Here is a 21,546-nt window from a genome sequence, read left to right as displayed (position 1 = left end):
GACCAGACACAGTTTTCCCAGGGTCCATTGTTTCTATTCCCTTTCTGAAAGAGTATGCACATTTTCTACAAGTGTTGTCCTGGCACACACATACACTGAACACACACAGATATGATACATGCAGAGAGAGAGACACAGCGAAATAGTGTTTGCCTTCAGAAATCAGGGTAATTATTGACTGCCGGTCTGATAGCAAACACTGAACTGCTATCACGCCGACTGCAGATAACTGCAATAAAGAACTATCAGTGTCAGTATAACCAGCTGAGCTCAAGAGCTGTAAATTCAGCTCCTCTGTATTATTGTAAACACCGAGCGAAAATGTACAGGAACCCAGATAGGCTTAGGTCAACAATGTGAAGCTAAACAGAACTGAAAAGCAAGAATTTGAGCAGAGATTGCTGCAGGCTACAGATTTACAATTCATTAACAGCACCAAAGAAAGAGGAAATAGGGGTGAATGGATTTTATGTTGCTTCTCATCGATTTGTAGGCCATTGATTTATGAGCACGGGAAGCAGAGGGGAGTTGTTTTTGTGTTGAATGCCTTCACTCGGGTCGCCAGTTGCTTTGCTTCATTCACAGTCTCTTAGCATGAGCCAGACAAATGTTGATTCATGTCCGCGGCGTTGCACTGGAGATGTTGAGGTGTAGTGTTAAGTGTCCCACCTGGTAGCGAACCTCGCTGATCCTCCAGGCCGAGCTGATAGAGAGTGAGATCATACCCAGGGAAGGAAAAGGCCACTGTAATCATTAGACCTTCACTGTTCCATTACAGTAACTGCAACAAGAAGGCACCTATTACCAGATATTTGGCATTGCACTGATCCGATGCGCGTTTTCAAATTTACTTTCCTTAAGTGCACACAGTGTGTGTGTGTGTGTGTGTGTGTTTTGCTTCTTACCACCAGCAGCTGTTCTCTATCTGCCACTGCAGAACTTTGTGTTCTTCCATCTTGGCTGACTCTTGCCTGTCCTCTGGCCTCTGCGGAGGCAAGGAGCTCATAACCTCTTACTCATTTCAAGGCTGTGGAGCAGAAAAAATTAGTTTTTACTGAGGTACTGATGAGGTAGTGCGACGGAAAGTAATACGCTAGGCGGCAACTGTTATTGTGACCTTTTTAGTGAGCTATTTGCTGGATAAAAGCCTCGAATCACACTGTGTTCTTGGTCATTAATACCAAGCTGTCATGTCCACAGCTCTGACTCTGTGCTGCCCCACAGCAGTTTGCCAACACTGAGCTGCTGCCAGACAGTCCACATTTGGCCTTTTAACATAGAACTGGGATTGACGTGCTGCTTTTCCGTACCCTCTTTTCTCTCCCGTCCTCTCCCTCTTTGTGTTCCTTTATTTTTTTCCCTTTCAACTGTATTTATCCCCCCCCCCCGTTTCTCTCTCTTTTCCTTCATTCTTTTTCAGATGTCGGGTCGGTGGAGGGCTTGGCGTACCACAGGGGCTGGGATATGCTGTACTGGACCAGCTATACTACCTCAACCATCACTCGCCACACTGTGGATCAGAGCCGCTGGGGAGCCGTTGACAGGCACACCGTGGTCAGCATGTCCGGAGATGACCACCCCAGAGCCTTTGTCCTTGACGAGTGTCAGGGGTTAGAATCATTCATATCACACCTCCTTGCATGAAAAGAAACTACCAAATTAGGTGAAAGAATGCACATAACTGACTTTTATTCTCTCCTGCAGCCTCATGTTTTGGACCAACTGGAATGAGCAGTCTCCCAGTATCATGCGTGCCACGCTGTCTGGCTCCAACGTCCTTGTGATCATTGGCAATGACATCCGAACCCCTAATGGCCTGGCCATAGACCACCGTGCTGAAAAACTCTATTTCTCTGACGCCACACTAGACAAGATAGAACGCTGCGAGTATGATGGCACTCGCCGCTACGTGAGTTCAACACACACTCACATGCAGACACACAGTGTAACATAATGAAAAACATTTCTACGACAGCATGATTTAATTACGGGGTTGCTTTATGATAGTTAATAATAGAAACCCTTCAAGTTTGCTGGAATTTCTTGAATGTATGAGGTCATGGCTGTGGTTGTGCTTCCCCCTGCAGGTGGTGTTGAAGAATGAGCCGGTCCATCCGTTTGGCCTGGCCGTGTATGGTGACTACATCTTCTGGACCGACTGGGTGAGGAGGGCCGTGCTCCGGGCCGACAAATACACAGGAGGAGACATGAAGGTGCTGCGTGCCGACATACCTCAGCAGCCAATGGGTATCGTCGCTGTGGCCAACGACACCAATAGCTGTGAGTTTTAACACAGTGTGGGATCTCCAACTGTGTGTGTGTGTGTGTGTGTGTGGCATGTGTCATTACTTGTCTGAGTGACATTGCAAGAGCTAATCCAACAATTTAAACACCTGCCAAGGTCCTATCACATTGGTGCAAAAATAAAATTCCATCATAATAACAATAAAATGAACTAAAATGGCACTCAGACAGTGCATGCAGACCTCTGCCAAAGCCAATGATGCATTCACATGCTCCTCGGTTAGTCTCATTTCCCAAGTTAGGAAGCAGTCCTTGAATGAATGCAGCACAAATACTCTATTTCACAATGTTAATGAAACTAAAAATGAATTTGTGTATCTGCGCCGTGATGCAGATCTGCTCCAAAATGTAACGGGTTCTTCCTCGGCCCATGCCACATCTTTCAGGCCAGGAGTTTTTCCATAAACCTTCTGACAGACAGACAAACCACACTGAAAACATAGCCTCAATGGTGGAGTAGCATCATTAATAATAAAAGAGTAAAAGGTTTAAGTGGTTTGAAATGTATAGCAAAATATCTGGCAGTTGGCACATTTATGTCATCTCATATTACATTAATATGCACCAAAACCATATATACAGCACATAGCTCTCACTAATAAAATGTATCAACACCACTTTTTATATGTATAAGTGTAGCAACCAGACGCATTACAGTAGTAAGGCCATTACAGAGTGCCTGCTGAATTGTTGCTCTTTAATCCATACTTCTCCAACACTCCCTGCAACTCATCTTGTTCTACATCTCCCATTGTCTGCATATTTCTAAATCAATTCTGCGTTTTTTTTTCTCTGCTGTATCCTCCGCCATCTTCTCCTTCAAGTTGCCTCATTCAGTAAACTCCTGCACGCTCCAATACCCACAGCGACCATACGAGCCCAGGGCCTGTGGTAATAGCTGCAAATCCCATTTAGATTGAGTCACATTGAATTATGCATTCAGAGGCAGAGCCATTGCCACATTCATGCAGGCGTATCTCTCTGCTGATGTGGATGCACATGTGGGAGGGTGTGTTTGTCTTGTATGTCAGGAGAGGGAATGTGGAAATTAGCTAACTCACTCAGGTGTGTGTGTGTGTGTGTGTGTGTGTGTGTGTGTGTGTGTGTGTGTGTGTGTGTTTATATGTGCAGGTTTGTGTGGCTAACCTTCCCTAACTTTCTGTATTTCTGAACAGGTGAGTTCTCTCTGTGCCGTGTTAACAACGGAGGGTGTCAGGACCTGTGTTTGCTGACCTCTGAGGGAAGGGTCAACTGCAGTTGCCGTGGTGACAGGAAGCTTTTGGAAGACAACACCTGCATAGGTAAAACAAGACAAATAAAAACAAAACTTTTAAAAGGCTTAAAAACTTGAGATGGCGGAGAAGTGATATTAAAAAAAGAATTTTTTGTTTGTTTCAAGGTTGGTCAGTATTTAAAGTCATTAAAATGCAGTAAATAACAGATACAGCTGGACTAGACACAATGTTGGATATTACATTTTCTCCAATGTCAAATTATGTAAAAAGGTTTTTAATCCATAGCCTCGAGGTTGGAGGATTGTTTTCCTTTCATTTAAGCATAATAAGTTATCTGACCAAAAGAAATGCCAAAGTTGCCTTTTGAGAAGATTTATATTTTGTGAAGCTACTCCAAATACTGCAGACGTAGCAGAAGGTTCTAAGGTTCTGTACCTCCAAAATATCTGAAAGCTTTCAAATATTTCTGGACATGTGAAATTGTATCTATATGTGTTGAATTGAATGTGACTGTAGTGGGGCTGTGTGCGATATGGACCAAAAGTCATATCCCAATATATATTTAGGCTGAATAACGATATACGCTATATATCTCAATATTTTTATTGCAAAGTGAGAGCAAATGTTCAGTCAAAGTCAAAGCCAAATATGACGTCAGAAGTAGTTTTATTGAAACCATTTATTAAAGTGAACATAAATACTGTATAACAACAGGAGTAACTTTAAAAAAAAAAAAATCAAAGCTCCATAATGTGTGCATTTAAATAAAGTAAAATATCTTAAATAAAAATAGCCTATGAAATAAAATAGACCAATCTTTTTCTGAAATAAATATATTTATATGAGAAAAGAATAATGAACATTATAAAAGAACTGAATATGACAAACCCTAGAAAGGGCAGAATTTATTTAGAAAGAAAAAGGAAAAAAAAGTTTAACTATATTGATATATGCGATATGGTCTCATTCCATATCACATTTAAAAATATATCGATATATTTTTTTATATCGATATATCACCCAGCCCTAGTCATTAGTGGTACCTAGTGGCCCAAGACAAATTTCCCGAAGGGGACAATAAAGTTGAGTCAAAGTCTGATCTGACTTATTGCTGGAAACTATTTAGATTTGTATATAACCTTGTGAAAGACAATATGGCCAAATGTTCAGATTTCAATCAAGGCATAGACTATCCAAATAGACCATTAAAAAACATGGATTGAGTTCCAAAATCTAACCTTAAAGGAGAGCTGTGCAGTTGTTGTTGAGTTAATAAAGTTACAGTTGTTGATGTTAATAAAATGTTTTTTTATCAAAAGACTGAGATCAGGTTTTGAATGGAAGATTTTCAGTGCTGCGTGCCTCCAGGGTTAGCAACTCTAAGTGCATTTTCCTGTCTTTGCCTCTCAGCCCTCAACACTACATGTAACAACATTGATGAGTTTGAGTGTGGAAATGGAGATTGTGTTAACTACACCCTAACTTGTGATGGCATGGCCCACTGCAAGGACAAGTCCGATGAGAAGCAGTCCTACTGTGGTGAGTGGAACCTTTCTCTCAGTCAAAACACTTTAAAACACATTTTTGACATTTGTAATTTGAGTCTGCATCATTTTCTGTCTGGCCCTCAGCCAACCGTGTGTGCAAGAAGGGTTACAGACGGTGCGTGAACGGCCGCTGTGTGGGGCACAGCTCCTGGTGCAACGGGCAGGACGACTGTGGAGACAATTCAGATGAAGTCTTCTGTAACGGTGAGTCAAGTTCTTCCTGTTCTCGCCTGCAGTCATATGACATTTTCAGATGATATTTTACCTAAACACCATCTCTTGTTCCTGCGTTTGTCAGCCACACTGTGTTCAGCTGATCAGTTCCAGTGCAGAGACGGAAGCTGCATCTCAAACTCCAGCAAGTGTAACCAGAAAGTGGACTGTGATGATGCCAGTGATGAGATGAACTGCAGTAAGTTGTTTGATTCATTCAGAAAAGCTAAATGTTGTGAGAAATGCCAAAGCTTTCTCACAGGCTGCGGGATAAAGTGCTGATGTCTTTTTTTAAGCAGCCACAGATTGTTCCAGCTACTTCCATCTGGGAGTGAAAGGAGTGACATTTCAGAAGTGCGAGTTCACCACACTGTGTTATGCCCCTTCGTGGCTGTGTGACGGAGCTAATGACTGTGGAGACTTCTCAGATGAAAAGAATTGCCCAGGTATTTTCGACACCGATTTTCTCACAGCTAGTGTGAATGTTATTCAAGGAAAGAGTGCAATGGTTTTTCCACAGATGGATTAGAACAAGAAATCCAATTTGGATTATTCCAAATGGAACAAAAACAGCAAATGTTTTCTTCCATTAAGTCATGGTTTGGGAGAAAATACTCTCCGAAACATATTGCAGTTTAAATTCCATTTTCTATTTCTCTCTCCAGCGCTTTAATGTTTTCTTCTTGGACTTTTCTGTCACTCTGCCAGGGAGCGGGAAAACAAAGTGTCCGACGCCCTTCTTTGCCTGTCCTAGTGGACGTTGTATCCCTATGAGCTGGACTTGTGATAAGGAGAATGACTGTGAGAATGGCGCAGACGAGGCTCACTGTGGTAAGTTTAGATGCTGGAGCATAAACAAGCCAAGAAGTGCAACAGAGCGTTACTTTGTTTTGGCGCTTGTGTTTTATACATTCTTTCTGGACCTCTAGATAAATTCTGCTCAGCCTCTCAGTTTGAGTGTGGGAACCACCGCTGCATTACCAACCGCTGGGTGTGTGACGGAGACGATGACTGTGGGGACAGCAGCGATGAGGACAGCAAGTGTAGTAGGTGTCCAAACTTTTAGTGAAAACAAAAGAAGCTTTTGCGGTATCATAGTTAGCACCAACCTATTTTGACAGCTGGAAACTATGAAATATGAGCATGCATTGTATTCTCAGAGTTAGAGGAATCCTTTTGTTTGCGGATATTGTGATATTTTTTTAACTAGAGCTTAAATTCAGCATGATACTCTTGTGCAATATGGACAAAACTGAGGTATACAAAGAATATAGGTATTTATGATAGTTTTAAACATCATTCTTATTATATTTTATTATTGAAAAGAAGAACAGTATACAAACATAAACCATTACATTCAGGCAAGTCACAGAAATATTACAGATAAAACAAATAGAATAAAATAAATAAATAGGATAATAATAATAATAATAATAATAATAATAAATATAGTGAATAAGACAATAAAAACTAAGTATAAATGCATTTTCCTTTTGGTAATACACATTTAATTTTCCAAAAGGACATAAATGAGATCCAAATAGAACCCAGCCCAGTTCTTGAGACCAATATGAAAAATTATCAGATATGGCGGCCAATAAAGTGATTTTTTTCTTTTTGATTGTCATTGTACACTGCCTATGCAAAGGGCCTTATCAGGCTGCTTTCTTAAACAAATAACTTTATTAAAGATATAGGAGCGGATGGATGGAATGTTACTTTTAATTATCTTATAAACAATTAACTCCCCTTCCCCAACCATTCTTATATTAATAAATAACAATATAAAAATTAACTTAACAGTTCCTGTTCTGCCTCAGAAGCATCCCAAAAAAATATAATTATTATATTGTTCTCAGAGTTTGCAGTTTTTTCGCAAATACTCAGGGCAAACAAATAATTTTCAATAACTTCTTTCCACTGCAGAAACCAAAACTTGCAGTCCCGAGGCATTCCAGTGTCCTGGATCACATATGTGCATCCCTCAGCGCTGGAAGTGCGACGGAGACTCCGACTGTCCAGACGGGGCTGACGAGAGCGTCAAAGCTGGCTGTGGTGAGTACAGGCTGCGGCTGGACTTTGTCAACAAAAGGACATTTTAATAACCCAGAGAGACAAAGGAAGACATAAATCTATGCTGCACCTCATTCACTCACTAAATATTTTTACTTCTCAGTGTTCAACAACACGTGCCCGAGCAATGAATTCATGTGCCAGAACCGACAGTGTATCCCCAAGCACTTTGTGTGTGACCATGACAACGACTGCAGCGATGGCTCGGATGAGTCCCAGGAGTGTGGTGAGGAGAACTATGACCTCTTATTCCGGATGGGGCCATTTAAAAAGCTCTCTCCTCCTCCTCCTCGCTCTTAACAATGAGCTCCTTAACTCTTGTGCGTTTTTTTTCGCTGCAGAATATCCGACATGTGGACCCAACGAGTTCCGCTGTGCTAATGGACGCTGCCTCATACAGAGTTCATGGGAGTGTGACGGAGACTTTGACTGCCATGACCAATCAGACGAAGCCCCCAAGAACCCACGCTGCAATGGCCCAGGTTAGCTCCACACATGGGCTGATAAAGACACAATAATAATAATTATACTAATAACACCTGTCCTACACAGGAGGAAGACACACAAACCTTATAGTCAGTTAGTTAGTTGATTAGTTAGTAGCATCTTCATTGTTGTTTCTTGTCACTTTGCAATTGTTTTGTGTTTTATTGTAGTTAATTTATTTTTAATCTGTGGTTGTTTTGCCTCTTTTTGTAGTTGTTTTATCTATTTTGGTCAGTTTTGTATCATTGTAGTAATTTTGATTACTACATTTTTTATTTGCTTTTTGTAATCATTTTGTACCTTTCTTGGTTGTTTTGCGCCTCGTTATGGTCATTGTGAGTCTCTTTTTGGTAATTTTGTGTCTATGTTGGTGTTTGATGTTTCTTTGTTGCCATTAATTTATCCATCTATCCGATTGAATCAGTGCGTTCATTGACATCAGTGTGTTGTAAATGTGCCACACTTATCTGAAGCCTTTGAGCAGTTTCATGTAAAGAAAAGAATAATGGACAAACAACATTATGCCACATGCAGCCGATCAACACCACAGACAGTGAACATGGATAAGGCACAGCCAGTATAACAAAAATGAATTTCTCACCAATACTTGTTATCTTTTTGGCAATTGGAAACAAGCCCTCTGAACAGCTGTGACAGAGATTAACTCCTGAGGCTCTGTAGTGAAGGAAGGTTGACATTTTCTTTTGACATTTCTTTCTTTCTTTTCACAGAGAAGAAATGCAACGACACGGCGTACGCCTGCAACAACGGGAACTGTGTCAATGAGACATTGCTCTGTGACCATAAGGACGACTGTGGCGATGGCTCAGATGAGCTGAACTGTTTCATTAACGAGTGCCTGAACAGCAAACTGAGCGGCTGCTCCCAGCTCTGCGAGGACCTTAAAATAGGCTTCAAGGTAAGTGAACACCACAACATTGTGACCTGATCTCTCCAGTAACGGCATGCACCGTTGCTTTACCTGCTCTGTACTTTGCTCCCTCACAGTGCAGATGCCACCCTGGCTTCCGTCTGAAAGATGATGGGAAGACGTGTGTCGACATAGATGAGTGCACAACTACCTATCCCTGCACGCAGCGCTGCATCAACACACACGGCAGCTTCCACTGTCTGTGTGTGGAGGGATTCCAGCTGAGCCCTGAGAACCCCACCATATGCAAATCCACCTCTGGTGAGAAACATGACAAGATTAATAACATTCAGGAAGTGTTTAAGGTAGATCCACTCACACATGTCTCCCTCCCTGCAGACGAAGAACCCTTCCTGATCTTTGCCAACCGCTACTATCTGAGGAAGCTCAATTTAGATGGCTCCAACTACACACTGCTCAAACAGGTGAGACCTGCAGATACAGTACACCCTTTTGATGTGCTTGGAAATCCTGCAAAAAGGGGGTTTATCTCTGGCCCAGACTGATGCAGCTCTGGTGCTTTGACAGGGTTTGAACAATGCTGTGGCTCTGGACTTCGACTATCGCCAGCAGATGATTTATTGGACAGACGTGACCACACAAGGCAGCATGATCCGACGCATGCACATCAACGGCAGTGATGTTCGGGTCAGTGTGGATAGTGGACAGTGAAATGTGCTGATAATTTTTATCATAAAACTTGCATTTATGATGAATTAATCTTCATTTGTATGCATGCATGTGGAGTAAAAACCCAGGAAAAATAATTAAATTCCTCATCGTGAGGCACAGATTCAGAGTGTAATGCTTACTCATTTGTTAGGTCCTTCATCGCACATCACTCAGCAACCCAGACGGTCTGGCAGTCGACTGGGTAGGAGGAAACCTGTACTGGTGTGATAAGGGACGGGACACTATCGAGGTGTCAAAGCTGAATGGAGCGTACCGCACAGTTCTGGTCAACAGCGGCCTGAGGGAGCCACGTGCTGTGGCTGTGGACGTTCGCTATGGGTAAGAGTGACAACACACAACTTTGAAGTCCTGGGTAAAAAAGTAGAAGCAAGGATTTTTTGTAAGCAGGAAAAGTTTGTTTTTTTATTTTGTTTGGATGCCAGATTGTTGCAACTATTTATGCACTGCAGGGGGGGTTTGATTTAAAAGTTGTTGTTTTAGTTAACAAACACAAGACATCTGTACGGAGGCACTGGTGATCAATTTTCTAAGCCTGATCTAAATTGTTTGACTTACGTAAAGGTGAAAAAAAAACAGGACAGTTTTGTGTCATTGTAGTAATGTGAGTAATTTTTTATTTACTTTTTGTCTCTGTAATCATTTTGCACTTGTCTTGGTTGTTTCGCACCCTCCTCAATAGTCATTGTGAGTCTCTTTTTGGTCATTTCTAAATTGTTTGACTTAAGTAAAGGTTAAGTAAAGGTAAAAAAAACAGGACCGTTTATTATCATTGTAGTAAATTTCGTAGTAATTACAATCTTTTTTTATGTTCCTTGAGGAACAGCCTTTTTTATCTGATACAGGTGAAAAAACACCAGAGGTAGAAATGCTCCACTATCGTATGTTTGACATAAGACTAAAAGCGTTCATGTTTTAATTTTTCATACACTCTAAACACAAGGTACATTGTGTAATATCAAGTTATATAACATGCCTACAATGTATTTCTTTTGGCTAGAAATGTAATTTAATTGGCACTAATCTGCCGTTAGCATAAGCTATACTGACTTTAGCAGTTAGCCTGCTAGCTAGTGAGTGAAAAACATATTGTTTATAGCTACTCAACATCTACAACATCGGTTAAATTACATAACTTGTTAACACATGTATTGCATAGCGAAATTTTTAGCCTTATTTAGAACATGTAGTGGTGCAATTTTGCCTGTTGTGGCCAAAATGAGTAATACAACAATAATCACTTGAACAATTATCCAAAAATGAAACAAAATAAAATCACCATCCAAAACTTTTTTTTACCTGTTTTCACAGATGAAATGGGAAAAAGAGTAACTTAGAAAAATTATCCCTGTGAATCGTTTTTTTTTCTGCCTGTTTTAAAAATGTAAAACATTAGGGAAAAATTATTCTGGCCAAAATCATAAAAACAGGCGAAAAAAACTATTTAGAACAGTCTTAAAAAATGGATGACAAGAATTCTTTGTTCACACTTGCCTCTCAGGACTTCCCAGTGAATGTTAAACTCTCATTTGTTGTGACTAATAAACTAAATCAGCACCTCCCTGACAGGTACTTATACTGGTCAGACTGGGGTGACACTCCCCACATCGGAAGGATCGGGATGGATGGCACCAACAGGAGTACCATTGTGGAGGATAAGATCACCTGGCCCAATGGCCTCACGCTGGACTTTATCAACGACCGCATCTACTGGGCAGATGCCCGAGAGGACTACATCGCTTTTGCCAGCCTGGATGGAACCAGCAGACACACAGGTGAGTAACACACACGTAAACTGCAGTGTGTTTGTGCACTTTTCCAGCTGTTGTTTCTAACTTATTTGTCTTTGTTCCCCTGTAGTTCTTGTTCAGGACATCCCCCATATCTTTGCTATGACTCTGTTTGAAGAGTACATCTACTGGACCGACTGGGAGACAAAGTCCATCAACAGAGCTCATAAAACACTGGGAATCAACAAGACCGTGCTGATCAGCACCTTACACAGACCGATGGACGTCCATATTTACCACCCGTACCGCCAGCCTGAAGGTGAAACCAAAAAACATTCACAAACACATGTAAATCTTCATCATTGTCTGAGTCCCTGTCTCATAATTCTACGTTTCCTTGTTGTTTAGTGGCTGGCCACCCATGCCAGGACAACAATGGAGGCTGCAGTAACCTGTGTCTGCTCTCACCTGGAGGGGGCTACAAGTGTGCCTGCCCCACTAACTTTTACCTTGCGGCTGATGGCAGACAGTGCTTATCCAACTGTACTGCAAGTCAGGTAAGCTACCGTAGCTTGAGATAATGCTACAATAACTTTGTAGCATTTCAGTGGTCATTTTATTTATTTATATATTTATTTATAACATCACACATCCTTGTCCTTGTTTTTATCCTTGTTTTAGCTCAGTGCTCCAACATATTTTTAAATGTTTTACTCATGTTTGTTTTGTGTGATGATTGTTTTAACTATGCACCCTATGCAGTGGCACTATTCATTTTGTTGTATAGTTGACTATATAATGACAATTAGACTATTTGATTTGATTTTTGCTTTTTGAGACTATTATTTTAGCCTGTATTAACACATTATTCATTTGAAAAAATAAATACTTTTCTCTTCTGTCCCTTCAGTTTGTTTGCAAAAATGACAAGTGCATTCCATTTTGGTGGAAGTGCGACACTGAGGATGACTGCGGGGACCGATCAGACGAGCCTGCAGACTGCCGTGAGTGATGATTGTAGCCTGATTACAATAATCATGATAATATAGCACTGCTGCAGTATGTTGTTTTGTTTGTACTAGTAAATAACGTCCTGTATTTTGTCCCCGTAGCTGAGTTTAAGTGCAGACCAGGCCAGTTCCAGTGCGGAACAGGTATCTGCACCAACCCAGCCTACATCTGTGACGGGGACAATGACTGCCAAGACAACTCTGACGAGGCCAATTGCGGTACGTGCATTTACTAATGCTTTAACCCTCCTATTAAGTTGCGGGTCAAGTTGACCCATTTCATAGTTTAAAAATCTAAAAAAAATTAATAGTAAAAAATATTTTTTCATTAAAATGAAAAAAATACAAATTTTAAAAAGTGAATGTCATGTAAAACCATTTTATTTTATATGTAGGTCTTTTCAATGTAGAAAAAAATGTAGCATGCATTTTTTTAATGAAAAATTTGTGAATTATTCTCATTGAACCATGATCTGTGAGAGGTAAAGAACACCATTGCACTAAATATTGATTTAAATGGTTAGTAATGATGTTATTAATGAAATATAAACAATGTTTATTTGGATTTTTTAGTTTCTGACACTTTTGGATAATTAATCAAATTAACATGACTGCTGTTCCTGAGAAACGAACATGGTCGGAGGGTTAAGGATTAAAATCATTTTTCTTTGGTGTGCCCATAATAATCCATATCCTTTTTCATTTCTTGTATTTCTGTTTCTAGACATCCATGTGTGCCTGCCAAGCCAGTTTAAATGCACCCACCCCAGTCGCTGCATCCCTGGCATCTTCCGTTGCAATGGACAGGACAACTGTGGAGAGGGAGAGGACGAGAAAGACTGTCGTAAGTCTCAGTGTCCTTCTACTTCTCTTAGTCCCTCTATTACATTTAAATTAAACACGCCTTATTACCACATAGCTCTGTGTACACACAAATTAACTGAAAGTCCTGTGATCTCTGATGTGATTGTGAATCTCCTCCTACTGGTTTTTGTTTGTTTTTTTCCTCAGTTTGCTTTGAGTTCACTGAAAATATGTTACTTTTGTGACAAATTCCGTATGCATTGTTTGTACTATGTGGTATGATGGTTTTAGGATTTATTCAACGGACACAAAACAAAACTCAGTGGAAATGAGGTGTAAGGATTGTGAACTTGGCACAGTGTATCTGTCTGTTCATATTTGTCCAGAGTCTCACAACTTGAATCATTACTAAATTTTTCCCCCACTGGATGAACCCTACTGTTTATAGTGACCCCTCTAGCCTTTACACTATAGCCTCACTATGCCAGTTTCCATTTATACACACTGTATCTCAAAATCTAATGAGCAGATAGGAAAATCGCTGAACATTGTCATGTCTCCCCCAGAGGATCTGTGTCCATTCTGACCTTTCTTTTGGCGATTCCCTTAGGCTAGATGATGTTGCAAAATGTAATTGCCATGACATTTGCTGAGCACATTCATCCTCCACAGAGGGAGATCACATGAACTGTTCTGTCGTGCCATCCTGAGGTCAAAATTTACATTTTAGCACCTTTAACTGTAATAAGAATGGCAAAATCACCATGTTATTATGAAATGGATATTGCAGTCTCTAGGAGCCATAAGCAGAACTTGTCGTCATTTTAACTCGTGAAACTTGTGATTAGGAAGCAATTCTGTCTGTTTCTCTTGCAGCGGAGGTGACATGTGCCCCCAACCAGTTCCAGTGTGCCATCACTAAGCGCTGTATCCCACGGGTGTGGGTGTGTGACAGAGACAATGACTGTGTGGATGGATCTGATGAGCCTGCCAACTGCAGTAAGCTTATTATAACTGTATAAAACAACACCTCTGCTTAGGAAATAAGTCTCCTCTACTGCATGAACTGGTTCTCTAACAAGAACTGACTGATAATATTGACAGGGGTCTCTGGATGTCACTAATAGATACAAATTGAATATACAGAGTCACTGACTATGGATAACTACCTCAAACAGCTCACTTCAATGAATCAGAACTATCCACTATCCCTTTAGATGATTCAGATGCTCATTATTCAGTTGGTCATTATTGAAGCTTAATAATAACACTGTTATCTATTTGTCATTTGTTAATTCTGTTAGAGAAACAAAGTGAATAAGCCTGTATTCCCATGTCTCATGTCAATGCATCTAATCCATTAAATCCTCTCTATTGCAGCTCAAATGACATGTGGTGTGGATGAGTTCCGCTGTAAGGACTCGGGGCGCTGCATCCCGGCGCGCTGGAAGTGTGACGGAGAGGATGACTGTGGGGACGCTTCAGATGAACCCAAGGAAGAGTGTGGTAAGGACAGACTGGCAGATGGGAAGAAAAAGGGAAAGGAAGTGGTTTAAAAGGCCACGCTTGTACTTACCGTGTCTGTTCGGTGATCAGATGAGCGGACGTGCGAGCCATACCAGTTCCGCTGTAAGAACAACCGCTGCGTGCCGGGCCGCTGGCAATGTGACTACGACAATGACTGTGGGGACAACTCTGATGAAGACAAGTGTGGTAGGTTCTCTTCTGTTTTTCTTACTGCACTGCACAACCACAACCTTTTGTCTGTATGAAAGCAATGGTTTATAACATGATATGAGCTCGACTTTAAGCAGACAGTTCAGACGCAGCTGGTTATAGTGGTAAGCAATGTATCACCTTTCACTGTGTGTTTGCCTGTTATATTTACTCAACTACACGCATGGTTGAGACTTTGGTTTCTTTTGCATTAATTAGTTTTGTGGCCATTTGCACATCTCACATCACCTCATGTCTATTTTGCATTTCACACCGGCCTGTTGATGTGAGCCAGAGGTAGGTGTTTTCACAGTTTCAGCTCGACCATCCACACCCCGGGTCCTTTGTGTGTCCCCCAGCTTCTCTTTTGTTCTGTGAGCCTCCTTCCTTTTTCCACTCCCACTAGCTCCTCTCCTCCTCCGCTACATCCAGTACAGAATGTTGCACCATCCCCACCTCTGTGCCCCATGACTCAGTCCTGTGATATGTATTATCAGCCTTATTTTATTCATGTTCATGCCAACAGAGCACCCGCTGCTCTTTTTGCAGTCTGCTCTATTCCCACCTTTTCTCTTCTCTTCTCCCTTCCTGTGCGCCTCTCCTTGCCCCTGGCCTCTTCTCTCTTTCCCTGCTCAATCATCCTCTCTCGTCCGTCTGAGCTGTCTTCTCTCTGTCCTCAGTGCCTCGTCAGTGTTCGGAGAGCGAGTTTTCCTGCACAAACGGCCGCTGCATTGCCGGGCGCTGGAAGTGCGATGGGGACCACGACTGTGCTGACGGCTCAGATGAGGTACAGCTCAACCATTTCCTTCGTGATTGACATTCTGCTTTGAAATCTGACACACTGGGGACTACGGCTGTACTGAATGTCATATCTTTTACATTCAAAGCTCCTATTGAGGTTTTTGAATGAAGCTTTGAATGTCTGTCATCATTTTTTGATGGACTGCAAAATAGACTGCACTTTTAGAGCAACCACTCAAAGTGCTTATACACTACAGATCATGATTCACACACACATTCATACAGTGGTGGCTGAACTGGTGGCCCAAGGATACTTCAAAATTTAGGCTACCATCAAAAGCTATCATTTTATAGAAAAAAAGCTCCAAATGTTTATTTAGAATGTGAATGCCAGCGTTATGAGTCAAAGCTTTTAACTCTTCTGTGCAGCCCTGCAAGAGGCACTTACAACAATTATTCTTTGTTTTGGTTCAGAATGGCTGTGATGTGAAGTGTGACAGCGATCAGTTCCAGTGCAAAAACGGCCACTGCATTGCCATCCGCTGGCGCTGCGATGCTGATGTCGACTGTTTGGATGGCAGTGATGAGGAGAAATGTGACAGTGGTGGTAAGGAACACACACTTAATTCCTCCTGGATGCTTATGTATCATCAGTGGCTGTAATGTGCCATTCACTCCTCTTGCCTCTTCTCCCTCACTTGCCGTGTTTCAGTGGGTAGACACTGCCCCCTGGATGAGTTCCAGTGCAACAACACTCTCTGTAAACCCCTGGGCTGGAAGTGTGACGGCGAGGACGACTGCGGAGACAACTCAGATGAGAATCCAGAAGAGTGCGGTGAGACACTAAAAATGGACACGATAGTTTTTTTTCTGGACTCAATATATTGTCTTTTACATGTGTGACGTTTTGTGTCTTTTTGTGTTGTGTTTAAAGTAATGGTGCAAATGTTTGACAGGCAGTAAGAATTGCCAAAGAACCTATATTTCCCAAGCAGCTATTCAAGCTGTTTATATGTTATATTAATAATAAAATATTATAATACATAATGATTATGTCATTTTTTTGTTTGTTTTGTGAACAGAGCCTGGAAGTCTATTTTATTTGTTTTGGTTGTAGTTTATTTATTTGTTTTATTTATCTAGGATATTTTAATATATTTTTTCCACATTTCAATTCCAATGTTTAATATTCCTTAGGTTTAAAAATTCATTGTGGTGGAAAAGGATGAACTTATTATGCTCTAATATCGTTATAAAACTAAAGCAACATCGATACAACAATACTATGGTTTATCGTGATGGTTTCTGGGAAAATATATCATCCTAAAAAATGTGTTGTTGTGACAGGCCTTTTCCCGAAGACCACTTGATTCCTTGCTTGAAAACGTTCTTCTCTCTTTCTTAATGTTTGTCTCTTTCTGTCCCTTAGTTACATTCCAATGCCCACCCACAAGGCAGTTTCGCTGCCATAACGATCGTGTGTGTCTGCCTGTATCAAAACGCTGCAATGGTGTCGACAACTGTGGGGACAACAGCGATGAAATCAACTGCCGTGAGTTTGTTTACGCTTGTCTGTTCATCTGTTTAATAATTAAAAAAAGAGACTTCTTTTTTTACAAATGGATGGGGCCCTAAATCATGGATTGGTGGGACTTATGCATGTAATAATTAGGGTGATGACCCCTTTGTGATCCCTGTACTCCTGCAGCATCACATCCGCCCACACCAGTATGTCAAAAAGATGAGTTCCAGTGCTCTAATGGCCGTTGCATCAGCTCTATCCTGCGCTGCAACTACTTCAATGACTGTGAGGACTATGGTTCTGATGAAATCAACTGCAATAAGAAAGGTGTGTTGTGTCACAGTATAGATTTCTTAAAGACCGTGTACATTCTGCATGGATGGGGGTGTTAATGCATGCAAACTGTTTCTGGGCTCGCAGACACTGTGCTGAATGACTGCCGCAGTAACAGGACAGTGTGTGGAGATGGAGATGAAGCTCACTGTGTAGTGAATGGCACCGACTCTTTCTGCTCCTGCAAACCCGGCTTCCTGACCAACGGACGGAACAGATGTGAAGGTACAGATCTCTATGCTCCGGCTTGCACTTGTCACTTTGTGTTGTGGTTACGATCTGCTCTTGGAGACTAAAAACTGTGTGAAATGTGGCCTTGGGGTGTTTCACAGATAAGAACGAGTGTCAGCTGTTCGGAGTGTGTTCCCACATCTGCAACAACACTAAGGGTTCCCACAAGTGCAGCTGCCACAAGTACTTCACCAAAATCAATGACACCTGCAAAGCTGATGGTGAGCACTTCTACCATGACTGATGTATGAACTCTGTGTACATGCCTTCAAGTTCTCACGTCTCTTTTTCCTGGCCTGACATAATTGCCTGTACATCCCCAGCTCCGAGACAAGTGCTCTACATCGCAGACGACAGCGAGATCCGCAGCCTCGACCCTTCCATGCCAAACTGGCGCTATGAGCAGGTCTTCCAAGGCGATGCCAACGTGCGAATTGATGCCATGGACCTGCATGTCAAGGCGAACCGCATTTACTGGACAAACTGGCACACAGGACGGATTTCTTCCTACGATTTACCTTCCTCCTCTTCCTCACCTAATAGCAACCGCAACCGACGCCAAATTGACTCGAGGGTCACAACTGTGGAGGTAAGTGTGTCCATGCACTATGTACAATACAGGTGTGGGTCAAAACGATGGAGGTCTTAGTGCTGTTTCTCTGTCTCTGTGTTCAGATCCCTGACCTGAAGATGCCCCGTGGCATTGCTGTGGACTGGGTGGCAGGGAACTTGTACTGGACCGACTCTGGTAGAGATGTCATCGAAGTGGCCCAATTAAGTGGAGGACGCCACCGCAAAACCCTCATCTCCGGCATGATCGACGAGCCTTATGCCATCGTAGTTGACCCCCAGAGAGGGTGAGCTGATCACTGAAAAAAATCACAAGAATATGAATGGGGATTTGGTTGTTACAACAGAAGTGATACATGGGCGTTTTCCATTGCCTTCATTAGGAAAATGTACTGGGCAGACTGGGGGAACCATCCCAAGATTGAAACAGCTGCTATGGACGGTACCATGAGAGAGACGCTGGTGGAAGAAAACATCCAGTGGCCAACTGGTAAAACAAACACACACACACACACACACACACACACACACACACACATAAAAACGTCTCCTTAATGATCTGTTGTGCACAAAGTCAGATTAAGTCACAATCAGAATCACAATCACAATCAGTTAAATCTTCTTTTTAATCTTTTTTTCATTATTATTTTTTAACAATACCTAAAAGATAAAAATGCAGCACTATGTTGGACACAAAAATATAGTATACAAATCATTTTCAATTCTTAAAATGTTTTTTTCCCCAACTCAGAACACCCTTAACTCATCTGCTTAAAAAATAAAAAGATAAAAAGATAGCATTGTACAGCTGTAGTATAAATAACAAATATAGCAGTAAAAGTAAATAAGACATCATAATCAATTCTAATAATGAAACTAAAGAATATCAATAGTAAATTACAAAACAAGAAGTGAATCAGTTATAAATAGCACTAAGGCAGTTACAGTGTTCCCTTTTAACTCAGACAGGAACAAGAATAATTATCTTCTTTCTATCTTTTCTAATAGTGTTTTCTAATACGTCTCTCTCTCTCTCTCTCTCCCTCTCTCTCTCCCTCTCTCTCTCTCTCTCTCTCTCTCTCTCTCTCTCTCTCTCTCTCTCTCTCTCTATAAAGGTCTAGCAGTGGACTACTTCAACGAGCGTCTGTACTGGGCCGATGCTAAACTCTCCCTGATCTGCAGTGTGAGGCTGAATGGCAGCGATGTAGTTGTGGCTGTAAACAGCATCAAGAACAGTTGAGTGGCACATCATGTAATAAGTTGTAATCCATACCAACGAGTCAGGAGGTGGACGATGGAAGAATGTGTATTTTAGCAGGTATACTGTCTTTAAAGCTCCCATAACGTGTCTCCTCTGTTTGTACACAGAACTCCACCAACCCTTCGGCATCGACGTCTTCGAGGACTACATCTACGGCGTCACCTACATCAACAACTACGTCTTCCGAGTGAATAAGTTTGGCAAAGGCCCCATTGAGAACCTGACGACTGGAATGAACCACGCCACAGATATAGCTCTGCACCACCGCTACAAGCAGCCTGAGAGTGAGTAGAAAGCAGTCCAAACTCTCAGCAGCAGTAAGGCTGACTGAAATAAAGACGAGAAGAAGAGAGGACCAAACAGTGGCGGTTATAGACCAGTTTTACTGTGGGGGCCTAGGAGGGGCAAGTATTTAATCAGAGGAGCACATTAAAAATCGTCAAAAATTATATTTAAGCATTCAAAACCTTTATTTTAGCTAAAAGTCTCATATTTGGAAGAACTACATTGATTGAAGCAATGAGACTTACCAACATTAACAGTTATTTTTGTACGACAATGACATTTCTCATTTTTGTGCACAATTATTATTATTTTTTATTTTTAAAGTGCAGTACAGTGAGAATGATCTTTATTTTTAGCTTTTATTGCACAATTAAACTATTATACAATGTACACATTCTGGGTTCCTTATGTGTACATTGAGATGTTGTTTGAACAAAAAATAGGTAAGAATTGTTCCGTTGTTCATCGTTATAAATTGATCATTTTATTATTAATTTGACACAGGAGCCACAGCAGGGGCCAAGGGCTTCTTCACAGGGGCAGTGGCCCCTGGAGGCCCCTGTGTAGAACCACCACTGGGACCAAAGCAGTTTTATAATACAGGCTCTCCCTCTGTCTTTGTCAGTGACTAATCCCTGCGACAGGAAGAAGTGTGAATGGCTGTGTCTGCTGAGCCCCAGTGGACCAGTCTGCATCTGTCCCAATGGACGCACGCTGGACAACGGCACATGTGTGGAGCTGCCCACTCCCACACTGTCTCCTATCTGTGAGTAAACACACACTCCCACATACAGAATGCACACAAACGGCTTCTTCCCAGAGGCTGTGAGACCGTTGAACTCTGGGGGAGCCCTGCAACACTGCCTCTCCTCTGTACAACATTATCAGGCATCTCCTGGACATTAACATCAACAGACCTTTGCAATAAATATATTCATTTGCACTTTTTTGCACGCACAATCACTTTATTTGAACATTTCATTTTTTTAATGCTCATTGTTTATTTTAGTGCTTGTACTTTTTTATCTTGTACTTTATGCCCTTAGGTTCTTAAATTAAATTATTTTTTAATTATTTTATCCCCGGGTAGGGTATTTTCGTTTCTTTTCTTTATGACAATAAAGAGTCCTTGAATTCTTGAATCCTTTAATCCTTGAACACACAATGGCATCTGAATTCATTCTGTGTGACTGAAAAAATGTCATCATCCGCAGCTCCTCCCAGTGGTCCCTGCTTGGTCCAGTGTCTGAACGGTGGCAGCTGTTTCCTGAACGCCCACAAGCAGCCCAAGTGCCGCTGCCAGCCAAATTATGGAGGAGATCGCTGTGAGATCGACCAGTGCAGAGACTACTGCAAGAACGGAGGCATATGCACACCTTCCCCTACAGGTAACATAAGGACATTGCAAGCTGGTTTTTATGTCGGTGTATTAGGGCCATTGTAAAAAAGAAACTTTAAATGAGGGAGCTGGGGAAGGGAGGAAATATTCAGGGGAGAAAAATAGATTTTCTAACATTCAAAAGATAAAAACTTGGATATCTCCAGAGACTGAAGCGGAAAATGTACAAGAGAAACCTCACAAATCCTTGCATCTGTCCATTGTGCTGTAGTTCCTGATGCACAAGAGCTGCCCCCTCATCCACATCAGTGGGGTTTTTTTCTGAAGATGCAAAAATTCACAGCAATTTATCTTCAATGTTGGAATGCCTTTTATAATATGATTATAGACTAACTTGTATTTTCTTTTAGAAAAATATACTAGATTGATTAGGTCATGCAAAGAGAACGATGTGGTTCTTTCACAAAAATAAATAAATAAATAAATCATGATTTCTCCAAGTTTTTTTCTTTATTATCTCAGAGA

General features: G+C 41.4%; 1 protein-coding gene across 2 annotated transcripts in view; it reads left to right on the top strand.

The window, feature by feature from the left end:
• Positions 1 to 21,546, top strand: part of LOC131968741 (low-density lipoprotein receptor-related protein 1-like) — a 122,872-nt gene that overhangs the window by 95,485 nt on the left and 5,841 nt on the right. For both annotated transcript variants that reach the window (XM_059329742.1, XM_059329741.1), the window contains exons 42-82: positions 1,421 to 1,610; positions 1,705 to 1,909; positions 2,088 to 2,280; positions 3,480 to 3,605; positions 4,950 to 5,078; positions 5,171 to 5,290; positions 5,385 to 5,498; positions 5,596 to 5,745; positions 6,008 to 6,130; positions 6,229 to 6,345; positions 7,226 to 7,354; positions 7,476 to 7,598; positions 7,714 to 7,854; positions 8,590 to 8,777; positions 8,867 to 9,050; positions 9,129 to 9,214; positions 9,318 to 9,437; positions 9,613 to 9,800; positions 11,049 to 11,254; positions 11,340 to 11,528; positions 11,618 to 11,766; positions 12,120 to 12,213; positions 12,322 to 12,438; positions 12,944 to 13,063; positions 13,900 to 14,022; positions 14,404 to 14,529; positions 14,620 to 14,736; positions 15,420 to 15,526; positions 15,955 to 16,087; positions 16,193 to 16,315; positions 16,910 to 17,032; positions 17,189 to 17,329; positions 17,423 to 17,560; positions 17,668 to 17,787; positions 17,890 to 18,155; positions 18,242 to 18,423; positions 18,520 to 18,626; positions 19,252 to 19,371; positions 19,505 to 19,681; positions 20,308 to 20,448; positions 20,897 to 21,070. In XM_059329742.1, coding sequence (XP_059185725.1) covers positions 1,421 to 1,610; positions 1,705 to 1,909; positions 2,088 to 2,280; positions 3,480 to 3,605; positions 4,950 to 5,078; positions 5,171 to 5,290; positions 5,385 to 5,498; positions 5,596 to 5,745; positions 6,008 to 6,130; positions 6,229 to 6,345; positions 7,226 to 7,354; positions 7,476 to 7,598; positions 7,714 to 7,854; positions 8,590 to 8,777; positions 8,867 to 9,050; positions 9,129 to 9,214; positions 9,318 to 9,437; positions 9,613 to 9,800; positions 11,049 to 11,254; positions 11,340 to 11,528; positions 11,618 to 11,766; positions 12,120 to 12,213; positions 12,322 to 12,438; positions 12,944 to 13,063; positions 13,900 to 14,022; positions 14,404 to 14,529; positions 14,620 to 14,736; positions 15,420 to 15,526; positions 15,955 to 16,087; positions 16,193 to 16,315; positions 16,910 to 17,032; positions 17,189 to 17,329; positions 17,423 to 17,560; positions 17,668 to 17,787; positions 17,890 to 18,155; positions 18,242 to 18,423; positions 18,520 to 18,626; positions 19,252 to 19,371; positions 19,505 to 19,681; positions 20,308 to 20,448; positions 20,897 to 21,070 — 5,919 coding nt within the window. The remainder of the gene's footprint in view (positions 1 to 1,420; positions 1,611 to 1,704; positions 1,910 to 2,087; positions 2,281 to 3,479; positions 3,606 to 4,949; positions 5,079 to 5,170; positions 5,291 to 5,384; positions 5,499 to 5,595; positions 5,746 to 6,007; positions 6,131 to 6,228; positions 6,346 to 7,225; positions 7,355 to 7,475; positions 7,599 to 7,713; positions 7,855 to 8,589; positions 8,778 to 8,866; positions 9,051 to 9,128; positions 9,215 to 9,317; positions 9,438 to 9,612; positions 9,801 to 11,048; positions 11,255 to 11,339; positions 11,529 to 11,617; positions 11,767 to 12,119; positions 12,214 to 12,321; positions 12,439 to 12,943; positions 13,064 to 13,899; positions 14,023 to 14,403; positions 14,530 to 14,619; positions 14,737 to 15,419; positions 15,527 to 15,954; positions 16,088 to 16,192; positions 16,316 to 16,909; positions 17,033 to 17,188; positions 17,330 to 17,422; positions 17,561 to 17,667; positions 17,788 to 17,889; positions 18,156 to 18,241; positions 18,424 to 18,519; positions 18,627 to 19,251; positions 19,372 to 19,504; positions 19,682 to 20,307; positions 20,449 to 20,896; positions 21,071 to 21,546) is intronic.

This window comes from Centropristis striata, chromosome 3 (assembly GCF_030273125.1).
Source record: "Centropristis striata isolate RG_2023a ecotype Rhode Island chromosome 3, C.striata_1.0, whole genome shotgun sequence".
NCBI classification, from domain to species: domain Eukaryota; kingdom Metazoa; phylum Chordata; class Actinopteri; order Perciformes; family Serranidae; genus Centropristis; species Centropristis striata.
The sequence above is the reverse complement of the archived record's forward strand: the minus strand, read 5'-3'. Positions and strand labels throughout refer to the sequence as shown.